The sequence below is a fragment of the Leptodactylus fuscus genome, chromosome 5 (assembly GCF_031893055.1).
Source record: "Leptodactylus fuscus isolate aLepFus1 chromosome 5, aLepFus1.hap2, whole genome shotgun sequence".
NCBI classification, from domain to species: domain Eukaryota; kingdom Metazoa; phylum Chordata; class Amphibia; order Anura; family Leptodactylidae; genus Leptodactylus; species Leptodactylus fuscus.
Window position 1 is genome coordinate 94,601,830 of NC_134269.1, and position 15,405 is coordinate 94,617,234.

The window sequence follows — 15,405 nt, forward strand, 5'->3', positions numbered from 1 at the left end:
TGGAAAAAGTCCCGGTTAACTGTGCTGTGTCTTAACCTCTTGTGTCCCTCCGCACCGCCATGGAGTGCCCGCACCTTACTGCAAGCGTCTGCATTGCCCCGGACTCTGCTGCTTTCCCTAGCGGCAGCCCTTCCTCGTGGTGCTGCAGTGGTGAGTTTCTTACTCCTCCCCGGGCTCCACCTGCTGGAGACGCAGCGCCGCCTGGCTGTACAGCTCAGGAAAGTCCCCGGCTCCGGGCACGGCCTAGTGTGCATTTGTTATTGTGTAGATAAAGCAGAGCCGGGAAAATACTTGGCTGTTCAGAGAATACAGTGTCCACTGGTATAGTTACAGTGCCTGGAAGGGGGAGACTAGCTGTACTATGTCCATAGCAGTGATATACAGTATCTGTACACGTGTATATTGTCAATAACATGGGCTGTACCTATGTACGAGCCCTATGGCAGGCAGGGAGTAGAGCATTCTGTATAGAGGGACTATGTGACAATGAATGACACATTGTGACATGAGGTGCTGGTATTGTGTATGGACCCCCCTTAGGTGTATCTAGCCTACATCAGGTGGCGTTCTTGTGTGGGTCCATATTAGGGACATAAGGTTTTTGTTTGGCCCTACATCAGGTGGTGATATTGTATGGAGCGATATGAGATCCATGTTGGTGACCCTCTATATATTCTTCTATCAGTAGTGGCTGGTTTCCTATAGATTGAGGACATGAGTACTATACGATAACCTCCTTGTATCTGTCAAGTCATTTTTCCATCCGCGCTCAGTCTTCTCACTCTCCCCAGACTACAGGCACATGGGCCACTATTTCTGTGCTTACGTAGTGTGCTGCTAGCTAGTCTTTCATGGGGTAATACCTCCTTCTTTGTAGACAGTGCAGACCCCTTTCCTGGGCGTTCTTTTCAACTGGTTCTTTATCTCCTCTGGCTAGTACAAGGAAATCCCTAGGTGGGGGTCTGGCTACAGAGAGGACGTGAATACTTTCTTATTGTTAGAAGTCGTACACTGCAGTGCTTGTGGTTCCTGAATCCTGATTTCCTTGGGCGAGGCTGCTTGTAGCAAAGCTTGCACAATGCTCTGTGGTACCTTCCCTTTGTGCGCTTTACCTTCTCCTACTTGTGGAGTTCTTCTTGGGATTATATTGTATCTTATATCACAAAGTATAACACATTTGTTACTTTTCTGCTTGTCATGTTAAAAGAAGCAGCATAAAAATGTCATGAAGGAATATTCTAAGCGGATAAGAAGCAGATTGTTCGATGCTTTTCAACCATTTCATTCACCATTGATCTGGTACTCCCTCTTTCCATGAGATGTTTATGTGCAATAATTTCAGGTTGTACATAATGTGCAAAATGTGGGCACGCCTCTCCCTCATGAGAGAGAAATTGGCATTAGAGAAATAGGTATTTTTCCAAGTCTCCAGTTACTTCATGTAGAATATCCTATACCTTTCTGGTTTTCTGTACCACCCACTTACATCAACATACTGTACATGACTCATATCAGCAGTCTAAATGCACAAGGACAAACAGCTGCACAGTACTCTGCCAAGGTGGCATAACATGCCTTTAACTCTCTTCTGGTGTGGTGGGAAAACAAGTCCCAGTACTGCAGGGGACTTACAATAGAAATACTAAATGTATTTATTTTTTTGGATAACCATATATATTGCAAAATGCCTTTTGGGTTTAGTGTTCTCCTCTTGTTAACACAACATGAAACTTTACACTTCTTCTGTCTGTTAAGTAACAGCTACTATGCAGCAGGGTCTAACATTTTCAGACTTCTTAGAAGCCTTCTGACATCCGTTGGCAGGCAGTAATAAGGTGCACGGTTGAAGTCAGATTTAACTATTCCTTGTCAGTTACAGGAGAACTTACCCTTTTTCTTACTATGTATTTTTTGTCTCTGTCTTAGTTTGTCGCTCTAATAAAAGCCCATGGGTCTGTCTGACTTGCTCCAGTGTCCACTGTGGACGGTAAGTAAAGAAAGTGACCCATCTTTTGATTCCACAGTGATTTTTTTTCTCTCCCTATAACTGGGGACCGAGAAGTGTAACCCCCATCAAGCAGACATTTGACACATTATTTGGGGATGCCTGACTGCACAATCCCTCCCCTTCCTAACTCCATACTTTCTGGTATACTTGCACTTTCTAATTTAGGGACACTCGCTGACAGAGACCAGATTGATGCTGATGGTGTGTTTGCACCTCATTAAGGACACACAGTTGCATCAGAGCAGTATAGCTGAGAAGGGTGAAAGCGACACAGGTCTATTAAGTCTAATATCTAATCATATTGTGTATATGCAGAAGAAAGTAGAGATGTGGATGCCAGTTATTACTATTATTTTTTATTATTATATTATTGTTTATATAGCACCATTAATTCCATGGTGCTTTACATGTGAGAGTTTATATACAGTATACAAAATATACAAAACAAGTATAATACTTAGGCCTGGTTCACATCTGTGTTCGGTATTCCATTTGAAGGGGTCCCCAAGCGGACACCCTGAACAGCATGCCGAACGCAGATTTGAATCAGGCCTAACAGTGACCACCTGGCACAGTAGGATAGAGAGCCTTGGATGCCAGTTGCCCCATGTTAGGCTAGATTTACACAGTGCTTTGTTAAGAAGTATAATTAGAGTAATAAGCAGCATGATTATACTATGCATTTCAGTTGAGTAGCACTTTATTACTATGCCAGTATATCAGAAGGTTACAAATTAATGATCAGTAGTATACTGCTGAAATGCATGATAAATGTGCAAGACATTACTGCCATTTAAAAAAAAAAAAGCACCATGTATACAAGGCATTGGGGAATAAATTCCTTACTGACTCCAAATTTGGCCTCCTTTCCTTGACCGAGTATTGAGCTGGGACCCAGACTGTAAACTTCATGGTGGTCTGTGATGCCAGGAGTCCTTGCCTCCTCGTGGGACTACTTTCCTGTACAGTAATCATGTTTTCAGGACAGGAGACAGTGGTGTGAATAACTGGGTAGCAGCTGCCACAGGGCCCAGGACATTAGGGGGCCAACAGGTAATGGGCCCTATATACTTACCGATCTTCCTAAAGAAGCGGAGGTGACTGTGAGCAGGAGCAGGGATCGGTAAGTGAGGCCGTGAACCCCAACAAACACTGCTATCATTATACTCTTTGATATTTTCAGTTCCCGGAGTATAATGATCGGAGAGCCAGGGAAGGTGAGGGAACATGAAAAACACTGTTACTTAGTTTTCCTGCGCTCTGTCAGTCTTCCAGCCTCTTTGTGACGTCCCAGACATCATGTGGGCCAGGCTGGTGTCATTATGCGTAGCAATGCCGGCCTGACTCATGTGACGTCTGTACCTACATTAAAGAGGGCCAAAAGCAGTGGGGAATGCACCCATGCCCAGGAGAAGTAAGTATCAGTGTTTTTTTTTTTTTTTTTTTTTTTTTTTTTTTGTTTGTATCCGCTTCTGGGTCTCAGATCATTTTCAGAGCCCAGAGTATAATAATTGTTCATGGGTGGTCCACTGTGGGGCGTAATACTGCGTCTGCAGGGGCTGCTATAGGGCATAATACTGTGTGTGAAGTGGCCGCTATGGGGCATTATAGTGTGTGTAAATGGGGTGTTACACTGTGGGGGGCCCCCAAGTAAAAGGTTTGCTGGGGGGCGTCTTTGCCAGTTAAGCCAGTGACCATAGCGCTAAGTGAAATCAGGGACTCCTAACATCATAGATGATGATGCTTGGAGTCTGGCCCCTGAGTGCTTGGTCTGTGAAATATGGGCTACATTCAATCCATATTTAGCAAACTGAATATGCCTTTAGAAGGTGTCATCTCTCGATCAGTGTCTTATTTCCAGAAACTTAGTACAGTTAACTTTTGGCCATATTAAGCTTGTTACTTTCAGAAATTTCTGCAGTAAATCAAATATCAGAACACAGCAAACAATTCCATAGTTTCACTTTCTTACAGTAAGGAGTGCCAGGATATAATAATGGTGAAGCCGTCTTTTCTCTAAATGTCATTTCCCCTAACACTCATTCCCCCATTCAAGTGCAGCCCAATCTGACCATAAACCCTGTAGCCAACAAGTTAGAAGAAGAGAAAAGTTGGCCCTGTTTCCTGAAACCCAAACGCCCTTTTGTAAGGCCTCGTTCACACGGGGCACGGGACCGCATATTTTGGTCCTGATTCTGATGCAGGAATCTGCATCAGAATTGGACTAAAATGCGCCCGCCACAACTGTCGCGGTTTCCAACCGTCACTGCTTCCCCCTCCGGAGTAGGCTCATATGAATGGGCCTAGTCTGGAGGGTGCTGTTGCAAGGAGGACACCGGGGCTGACTCAGCTGCGGAATCCGCCTGAAGAAAAGGACAGCTCGTTTCTTTTTTCTGTGAGCCGGAACATACTGCTCACGGAAAAAAGGAAGGTAATGGTCTACATAGACCTCTATTGTGAGGGGGCGGATTCTGAGTTGGATTCGGCGTCAGAATCCACTTCCTCTTGCCCCATGTGAACGAGCCCTTACACACCAGTTCTTGAGTCAGTTGTTTACCTTGCTGTTATCCCACTTTATGTTATGTCATGCTGTACAGGTAATATTTCAGAAAATACTACACGTGTGTATATAATATATATATATATACTGACCATCCAGTGCAGAAGTTCAACATGGATGTTATTGATAAGTGGATGAATATTTAGGTGTGCTTCAACACCGAGATAAGCCTGTGTACTGTAAAGATGTAAAAAGTTCTTACTGTTTGTTTTCATTTGATATACAGATATGTGAATGGTCATGCAAAGAAGCATTACGAGGAAGCGCAAACACCACTTCCCAACCACAAGCAACATGAAAAGTTAGAGAAAGAAAAAACCCAGCACACAGTATGTATGGACTGCAGCAGCTACAGTACATATTGGTAAGGCTCAGTATTATTACCATAAATGCATTTATCCTTATGTATTGACATTTAAATGCTATGGATGACTTTGACATGGAAGCAGTAATGTTTATGTAAATCTGTGGCTAGATTGGGTTAAAGGAATCAATCAGTTGTTTTCATACTTTGTGATCTGTAGGTTGCAACCTTCTCTTAGCTGCAGACATTTCTTAGGTCTCCTGTTCCTCCCCATAATGGATGTGCTCTTTGTGTCCAGAATGCTATTGTCTGCCTTCTGCAGCCTTTTGTACAGATATACAGCCTGTATGACCACCTACACAACCTATGGTCTGCAATATGTCTTGTGTTCCATAACCAAGATGTAGATCAGTGGCAACAAGGGCCAGCCCTGCGGGGTGCCATTGTGGGTCTCAAAAGAAGTAGAAAGCTAACCATTTGCCCTGACTCTAGCTCTTTGCTGGGAATACATCACAATCATTCTGCTAATGAAAGAGGAGCCTAAAACTGATTAGGAGTTTGGATGCTAGCATGAACTTCCAGCTATCCATGTCAAATTCCTTCTCTGCACCAACAGAGGCGGCACATCAGAAGAGTCGTCTTCTGCGTATGGGACATTAGTAAAACAGTACGCTGGGTATTATCGCTCACCTCTGTACTAGGCAAAAATACCAATAGGTCTCTGTGGATTACTGATGAGAAGATCTTGCCCAGCCAAGTTGCAACAAGTTTAGAGAGCAATTTGATATACACCGTGTTGGTCTTCTTTGGCTTGGGTAGGCCCACAACATGAGCCTTCAGATATTGTCTAGGAGAGGGACACTCTATCAAAGGCCTTAGTCAATATGAGCAAAAGAATAGGTTCTCCAGTCTCTTCTGCACTGAAAGACTTATCCATGTCATCCCTATACGCTGTGACCGACACTTGTTCAGTTTTGTGATGCACGATCTGCCCTGATTGACATTCAGCAAGTACACATTACCAATGGTCTAGACACGAGAATGTGCACACAATTTCAAGAAGACCTGTTGTCCATCTGGATCTATCGTAGTGTCAACAACTGCTTACAGTAAAGACTTGTGTACAGCAATAGACACCCCTTTGGACTGGAATACTGTCAAACCGGGAGGCCCGGCACACGGTCTTATAGTTCATTTCCTGTAAAAGCAGGGTATGTGCACATCCTTTATGCATAAAATACAATTTGAGTGATTTCCAGGGATATTCTCACCCCAACCATTCAATGAAGCCATTACAATAGATGTCGCTGGCATGGTATATTCATGTTGCCAATGTGAAAAATGGTTCTTGGTTCTGGTTAGCAATAAAAATAAAAAATAGTTGGCGATTCATTTCCATAAGTCTTTTGTTTTTTGTTTCAGTTACCGTTGTGATGACTTTGTGGTTAATGATACAAAGTTATGTTTGGTGCAGAAAGTCCGAGAACACTTGCAAAACCTGGAAAAGTGAGTATAAAAGGATACTGTCCTTGTCTCTGATGATTTTACAGGATATCATATAAAGAGTAACTTAAAGGGGTTTTCTATACTGGCTCCCGCACAGTAAAATTAATATGCTCCACAGTGACCCCCGCGCTGTGCGAAGTCCAAACTGTACGACGCTACATGCCGGCAGGATTTCTCACCCCTACAAAGGTGTGGGCAGCAGGGAATGCGCTTTGTGACGTGTGTCACCGACCTCTTCACTTTGACCCCCCCTTTTTCCCTCCTCGGCCCCATTACACTTCTTTTTTTTTTTCCTGGGAGCTCCGGACCCGGACTTCATCGGTGGCTGGCAAGTGCTCTTTGTGACGTGTGCCAGCAGCCCACTGTATTGCGCATGCATTGGTGGCCAGCACACGCAATTAAGAGGTTGCCTTCCAGCGATGATCTGGATATCCACAGGAGGAACAGGTAAGTATAATGGGGCTGGGGGGCTTCTTTCTAGTGATGTTCTGGGGTGCAGATATCCGTTAGCCCGAGACCCCAAAACATCAGTGGAAAGGCAAAAAAAAAATTAATATATAGGTAGGTCACATGACCTATATATACATTGTAGTACAGCAAAGCAGTATTGTTAAAACATGTACATTATAAAGGTGGAGGAGGGAGCATGGGGGACTTGTCCTTTAAAATATTGATTTATCCTGAACAATCCCTTTAAGATTAAAATGAAATATTTAGCTGTTCACAAGACTTTGGGTTTGCTGAAGAAATTTCTGTGGCTAAAACAGAATCTGTCCTTCTCTCTGAATGGTATGTGTAAAAGCTACTTAGCATCAGAAACCACTTCATTCTGAGATACAGGTACAGGTACAGGTCTCAGTCTTAAAAACTTCACAACAGATTTTCTGCATATAAATACACAGTTGTGCTTTTCTTTGATTCCACCTTTCAAATTTGCAGTCAGAAAAGGAAATTGTACAACATTCTACAGCAGTGTTTCCCAAACTTTTCAGACTTGGGACAACTCTGGGGGAAAAAAAAATTCCTTGGGGCACCCTACCAAATAATTTTTTACCTAGACAAAAAGAACTATAGCTTTGAGTTTGGTTTTGTTTTCGGGGTTTTTTTTTTAATTTTTATTTTTTCCCAAGGTCATTTTTTGAAATGAAATCTTATAGCTTAGAGCATTGTACTGGCATTTATTACAACCCTACCATGTGAATGCATTATCAAAGCTGCAACATTCTATACTTTTCCACCTAGTGCATTCAAAAATTCATCTTTCGCCATAACCAAGATCCCTTAGTTGCCCCTCATAGTATCATGCTCCCCAATGGCTCAACAGAAAGTACGTTCTCCCTAGTGGCCACCAGGCACTTAATAGTACTCTCCAGTGGCCCCCAAGTACCTAATAATGCTCCTCACTGGTCACCAGGCAAGTAGTAATGTTCTCAGTGGTCCCTAGGCTTGTATTATTGGACTTGTCATTAATTAAGTTTTTTTTACAGCTCTGCTTTTACAGTAGAAAGGCACAGAAAGAGAAAGCTCTTGGAAAACCCTTCACTGAATAAGAAGATACTGAAAATCAATGTAAGTATTTAGAATATTTTGCCTACTTTTGAGGGCTTGTCACTACCTATATCAACTCTTTACATCCTTCAATAGTTGCAGCTTTACTGATTCTAGCGCAATTGAAATATTTTTATCTAGCTCCCAGCATTCCTGAAAAATCAGTGTTTGTTAGTGTCAGCACCTGATATGCTAATTAGGCTCTCAAGTGAGCGGCCTGGACTGGCGTAAATGGCCTGGGACAGCCTATGCACGACTAGTTAGCATATTGGGTGCTGAAACTAACAAAAAGTGATTGCTCAGGAATGGTGGGGGCTGGAGAGAAAACTGCACTGGAATAAGTGGAATCGCATTTATTGACTGATGTAAACAGTTGCTGTTCTTCGAGGTGGTGAAAGGTCTGTTTAAGTGCTTTCTGGGCAGAAATTCTGTATATGTCACAGTTGAATGCTCCTTGAGATATACATTTGTCATGCAGTTATGCAGCCCTGCAACTGCTGGGTCCTTAGAGAACGTTGATCCTGGCTGTTTAATGCCTTAGATGTCACAGTCAGTGGTAACCACAACTTGTAAAGTGTTTGACAGTACTCTGTACTGTTAAGCTTCTCTGTTATTCCTTCTGCACATTCATGAATAAATTGTCCACTGGATTTGATCATTCCCTTTGTTAGAGTGGCTCTCTCAGCACTGATTGTAGGGATACACCCGAGATAACAGCCTTGTCAATTTATCATACATTTCTAGTAGAAATAACAGGAACAAAACAATACGAGATTGTAACAAAAAAAAAAATGCTTCATTTCAAGGAGAATAAAGGTTTTTACATAAATAGACGTATTTGGAGAGCTGAGAGGTTCTATTTAACTGCATGGTTTCTAGTACTTGAGATTACTGTGCTAAGATTCATACTGTATGTGTGAATGTCTTGTCTGTACGTAAAGATTCCCATACAAAACACTTAATGATTTTCCTTTCTTTACAAGGGAAATACCTCTGCAATTTGTGCCACTGGTTTACGAAATTTGGGGAATACTTGTTTTATGAATGCTATACTTCAGTCACTCAGGTAAAGATACTTTTTATATGTAAGGCTTTTCATGAGGGTCTGCAAATAATGGCTATGCCCTACAAACATTGGCTGAGGTACTCCTTAGGCCTGGATTGGTCAGTTTATTTGGGCTTCCAGTACTGTGCACGAAGTTAAGATATATAATTTGTCTAATCATGACCATCCCTTTTTATTTTGCATTTGGGCCATCGACTTGGTGTTGCCTGTGCAAGGGAACCCCCAGATTTAAGCTGTTATTGCCAAGGGAAGCTATAGTTGCCAATACATGGTCACTAGTCTTATAAATGACTGTCCAGTTAATAAATGGATTGTGTAGGCCTGCTCTACAGCAATAGGCAATTTTTGTTTGTTCTGAAAAAACTGATCTCCATGTAGGCGGACCACCTCCTTTTAAGAAGCCCATATGCCCTGATGGATACATGAATCACAATCTCTTGTCTCTTGGCCTGTGCATATATGAATATACATGCAATGTTTTATGTTTGTGCAGTAACATTCAACAGTTTAGCTGCTATTTCAAAGAGCTGCCTGCAGTAGAACTTCGGAATGGGAAAACAGCCGGCCGACGGACTTACCACACAAGGAGTCAAGGGGACGTTAATGTGTAAGTTCTAGCTATCTTTTTAGTTACCTTGGATACAGACTAGTCAAAGGGAACCTCTCTCCATCATGTTACCCCCAAAATGTAGTGTAAAGAGTCTTCTTTACCTCTACATTCAGTCAGGGCCCCTTCATACAACATACAATACTGTAAGATGTGGATTTGGCTTGCTAGAACAGATACTGTGTAATGGAGTCCTACCCCATAGACTATTTTAGAAGATTTGATTCAGTTCACCCTGTGCTGAAAGTCCTGGTCATATTCTTTACAATCATGGTTCCCAAATTTGCTGTCACAGACTATTTTAACTTTGTTGAAACCCCCAATGTCATTTCGGCATTAAAGAAGCTATGAATAAGGGTGGGTAGAACATTTACTAAATCTTGTTTAGGGCTATAATTTGGCTTTGATTTATTCACTGCTTTGCAATGTGTCTATAAACTGCAGAACTACTTTTTTTTTTTTTTCTGCGTCTACCCTCTTGAAAAAGTGATGGGTCTTGCTACTGTGTTCTGGGGAACTCCTGATTAGGTCTCTGTGACCTGTGTATGGGGATGTGTAACATGCAGAGAAAATGAGGGTAGGTGAAGGTCACTTCAGACAGTTATATCTCTGACGTTATAAAACTTGCTTGTGCTATCGAAATTATTTCCAGCGATATCTCTGGTTGGAAACAGTCTGGATTGGGATTTTTGTAACACATTTACAAAAAGCTAGTTCCGTTTTATAATAGAGAGATCACTGTTTGTAGTTACCCTCCCCTCATTTTTTTTATGTTAGGGAGCGTTTACACTACCGTCAGTGTCCGACAGGTAGTGTCCGCTCCTAGTGTCCGTTCAAAATCTGGCACGGACATTAGGAGCAGACACTAGCTGTGTCCGTGACACCTGTCATTCATTTAAATGGCGATCGGGCGCGTTCTTTTGCACTCCGTGCCCTTCCTTCACTGTCCGCATGTAAAGATGTCTGACTTTTCAAGCGGACAGAAAAAACCTACATGTCGGGTTTTTCTGTCCGCTTGAAAAGTCGGACATCTTTACATGCAGACAGTGAAGGACAGGCACGGAGTGCAAAAGAACGCACCCGATCGCCATTTAAATGAATGACAGGTGTCACGGACACAGCTAGTGTCCGCTCCTAATGTCCGTGCCAGATTTTGAATGGACACTAGGAGCGGACACTACCTGTCGGACACTTACGGTAGTGTGAACGCCCCCTTACGCAGCCCGATATCCCTGTACACAGTAACATTCAGTGAGAGGCAGGAGCAGCTCTCAATACAGAAATAAGGGGAAGAGTGGAAAAAATGCAGGATTTAACAAAAGATGTGTTAATAAAGTATATTACAGAATGTATTAATGACACAAATACTACCGGAAAATCAAAAGTTGTCCGAAAGTTTAGTTATGCTTTTAAGTGAAGGGAGCCAAGTCCTCGTATAATACAGTAGAAAGTGTACATGCTGCTTCATGTTATATTTTTGTTGTATGTTCTTCGGGACACTCTCTGAAAAAAATACTTTTATCTTATGAGCTCTTGGTCTTTTAAATTTCATGTTATTTCAATTTAAAAAAGGAAAATCCAAATGCAAGTGTTTTGTTACATTGGATGCTTTGTCTTTAGGTCATTGGTTGAAGAATTTAGAAAAACTCTGTGTGCACTGTGGCAGGGTAACCAAACTGCATTCAGTCCAGAATCTTTATTTTACGTTGTATGGAAAATCATGCCAAGCTTCAGGTAATTATGTTTTAGTTAACAATAATGTGAAGGGATATCATTGCCTTTATAAAAATGGGGCATTGTGCAAATGCATGAAATAAGATAATACATACCACAGAAGTATATAAATGCAAATGCATCTGGTCGACTCTACTTACTTAAGCACAATTTTAGCATATATTTATATAATATACTAGCAGGAGGACCCGGCTTCGCACAGGTATATTTAATTTTTTGTTTGTGTAGTGGCCCCATAAGAATCGTCCAGTTTTGCACTGGTGTATTTTGTATGTCGTTTGGGTTTGTGTCCATAAGCATCATGTGTATCTCAGTTTGGATATCAGTGAAAAACCTGCGATCGGTTGTTATGGACACCTGGAGTAAAGCTGTGTGACTGTGACCTTGTGTAACAGTGTCATCCACAGCGCCCTGCCCCTTTAAAGTTGACCTAAAACAGTGAAGAAAAATGGCTGGGTTACTATGGAAACCTGGAGTAAAACTCTGTGTAATACTCTATGCAGAGGCGTGTATCTAGTCCTCCACTGTGTGCTGAGGTGCGTATCTAATCCTCCGGCGTGTGGTACTGTTAGCAGGCCACATATTTAATCCTCTGGCGTGTGATACTTCTGTGTGCTGACTTGTATCTAATCCTACGGAGTGTGGTACTGTGTGCAGACGCGTGTATCTAATCCTCTGGCGTGTGATACTGGTTGCTGACCTGTGTATCTAATCCTCTGATGCGTGTATCTCAGTTTTGATATCCGTGTTGGATTATACATGTGGAGTGACTGTGTGTATGGCAGTTCAAATGTGATTGAAAGACTTGCAGGTTTGTATTGGCTAATGGGGGGTCAGGGTTTTGGGAAAGCTGCATCTCCGGAACGGTATGTCCGAGCGAGTTGAGGCCTTGTCTTAAACCTTCCCGGACACCTGAAGTATCTGTGTGCCAAATTTGGTTAAGATTGGTCCAGTCGTTTGGTCGTGTATAAAGAACAGACAGACAGACAGAAATTCATTTTTATAATATAGAGAGATAAGTGATAAAGCAATAAGTACAACAGCAAATTTGAAGACTTGACATTGGTTTCTTCTCAGTAACTATGAAGTCAGGTCTAGGTTTCTTCCAAAACTACAAAACAGGAGCATAACTTAAGAAATGGATTGTCCTTCACTCAAATCACCTAGCGTGCCCTGCGATCGCTATTGGGATGTCTTTATATTAAATTTCAAGAGGTCTGGTCACCACTCTTGACGTATCTGTTTTAGTAAATAGTTTCATTCCCTATAAAATAAGTTCTAGGGGCATTGTTTCTTTGATCCCTGTTGTGCTGCTCCTCTGTAATTTAGAGCTTCCCCTTGCCGTGGAAGCAGACAGCCAGAACTTTATCTACTGTGAACATCTGAATGCATCTAGTCACTGTATACATATGAGTGGTTTTAAAGCATTAATTTTTTTCAGTGTTCAGTAGATGTTGTCTAACTGTTTTTATGGCATGTTTTTTCATATAGCAACATTATTTATTAGGATAGGTCATAAATTTCTGATCATGTGGACCTGACACGCTCTTATTGATCAGCTGTACAGAGCTGAAAGCAGATGACTCCATATACAGTGTAGTGGTCATATGAAGGCGACCGTGTGTAGAGTCTTAACAGACCATGCGTGCCAACTCTTTCTCTTCAAGGAGAGTTTATAGGGCTATTCCTTTCCCATATTTCCTATATAGTCAAATAGCCTGATGAAGTATTAATTGAATATGAACATGTATAAAATATAAAAAAAATGTATTTACTTTTTAGTAGTTGCCAACCTGTTTGGTTTTTATTCAGGGGTTACCAGCAGCAAGATGCTCATGAGTTCATGCGTTATTTGCTGGACCATTTGCACCTAGAACTTCAGGGGGACTCTGATGGCTCAAGTCAGCCTCTCATGTCACAGGAAACCTCCAACCGATCCTCAAGCAGCAAGTGTTGTATGTAAGTGTCTTCCATGCTTTCTTTACTAGAAGCTTGATCATAACTGATCTGTTGTGGCATTCCTTTAGAATTTTATTTTATTTTTTTTTATATTGCAGCAATGGCGCAAACACAGTGGTAACATCTGTGTTTGGGGGTGTTCTGCAGAATGAAGTCAATTGCTTAATTTGTGGAACAGAATCTAGGAAATTTGACCCATTTCTAGGTATGTTTCTTTACTCCAGACAAGTGACTATGGATGCAATTCAGAAAGCATAATAAAAAATATATAAAATATATGTTGTTGTTAATAATTTATTATTATTCATATATATTATATTTTTTTAATTATGCCGGAAGGGTTTATTTATTTTTCTTTAAAACTACTTGCCTGTCCCCCAGTACTCTGGTGTTTTCTCACCGCGGTCTGATCCTGTTGCTCAGCCCTCTTTTGCTGGAAGTCCTCGCTGACTGTGATGTCCCAGGTCCCTCTCCTTTGGTTGCTGAGTAGCCTCAGTGATCATGTGATAAATGGGAGTAAAAAAAAACACGGCTGGAAAATAATGTTTTTTGGCCATTTTGCCTTGCAAAAATGCTATAAAGTGATCAGAAAGTTATATGTGTACAAAAATTCATTTAATCAAATGCCAAGTGTCGATCCTTCCCTTTCATGTTCTGCCATGTGCCGAAACATCAGTTTACACCCACATGTGGGGTATTTTTGTGCTCGGAGAAATTGCATAACAAACTGTGAGATAAATTTTCTCCTTTAACCTTTTTGTAAAGGTGTTAATAATGTGTATAATTCATTATGTATTTAAACAAAAATAAAATAATTCACCTCCATATTGTTTTAATTACCGTGATATGCTTAATGGGTTGACAAACTTCACAAATTTTGCTTTGAATTATTTGAGGGGTGTGGGTTTCAAAATTTGGTGATTTATGGGGGTTTCTAATCTATAGGCCTTTATTATCCCCTTCCGAACGGAAACGGTCCGTAAAAAAAAAATAATAATAATAATTGGGAAATTTTCTGGAAAATCACTGGTACACTTGTAAGACTTCTTACATTCAAAATAAGTTAACCCCTTAGTGACCAGCCTGTTTTGGACCTTAATGACCAAGCCCCAAAAATTGATCATGTTTGATCACGGAACTGAAGGGGTTAAAAAACCCCGATTGGAGACCCCTCCAATGGGAGGTTATGGGGCAGGTCTTAGCTGTCAGATACATGTAAGATCTGCTCCCATTATGTCGGCACTGACGGGGAATCCTTCCCTGACTGCCCGACGTAATTTTACGATAGGGCAGTCAGGATGGACCTGTCAGTGCCGACGTAATTTTCCTATGGGCTGGTCGTTAAGGGGTTAAAATGTGATACCAATATAGAGCAGATAAATGGTAGATAATATTTATTAATGTATTTGGGTGGTATGACTATATGCCACATTATTATTAAGGAAATGTCAGATTTTCATCCTTTGCAATGCAAAGGGCGTAATTTCCTGAATAGTGTCAGGGTTAAAATTTGCTGCCGTATCAAAATTCTCTATGTAGGGCTTAATCCATCATGCAAAATGTAAGAAATAATGAGCTGGTAATATCACTCATATTTCATCAGGTATCAGTTGGACATTTGTAATGTTATTAAAATTTGACTAAAATGATTGAAATAGCTCATTGTGTTTTTGGTATTTTTATTTTGGCGTGTAAGAGCTGAAACAAACCTCTCGCCATAATAAGTGACACAACATGTACACAGTGATAACATCTATACATTGAGTACTGTGAACACTGGGTTCCTGTTACATTATAGGGAGTACATGTTGCAGATAATATATGCATTGTGCAGAGGCCAGCTTACTTAGTCAACACCATCTATATATGTCTTTACATTGATATACATGATATACCCGGTACATGTTTTATCATATACCTATAGATGTAGCCTAAAAATCACATCTGAACAGATCTTTCCCACAGTCATAATCCATGCCAAATCATTTATGTTATTACAGTGGCACCCAGTCTAAATTCTTCATTGTTAATAGTATAGAATGTTTTGAGATTCAGCCTGCATTACCTTAAAGGGAGCCTATCATTAGATACCCTTTTTTTCTGACGAACACAT

General features: G+C 41.1%; 1 protein-coding gene across 1 annotated transcript in view; it reads left to right on the forward strand.

Moving 5' to 3' along the window:
- The window catches only part of USP3 (ubiquitin specific peptidase 3), a 26,696-nt gene continuing 11,291 nt past the window's right edge, over positions 1-15,405 (forward strand). The window contains exons 1-10 of the mRNA XM_075273837.1: positions 1-150; positions 1,927-1,987; positions 4,795-4,932; positions 6,295-6,378; positions 7,866-7,947; positions 8,910-8,992; positions 9,486-9,599; positions 11,220-11,333; positions 13,146-13,292; positions 13,391-13,497. Of these exons, the coding sequence (XP_075129938.1) occupies positions 60-150; positions 1,927-1,987; positions 4,795-4,932; positions 6,295-6,378; positions 7,866-7,947; positions 8,910-8,992; positions 9,486-9,599; positions 11,220-11,333; positions 13,146-13,292; positions 13,391-13,497 (1,021 nt within the window). The 5' untranslated portion in view covers positions 1-59. The remainder of the gene's footprint in view (positions 151-1,926; positions 1,988-4,794; positions 4,933-6,294; positions 6,379-7,865; positions 7,948-8,909; positions 8,993-9,485; positions 9,600-11,219; positions 11,334-13,145; positions 13,293-13,390; positions 13,498-15,405) is intronic.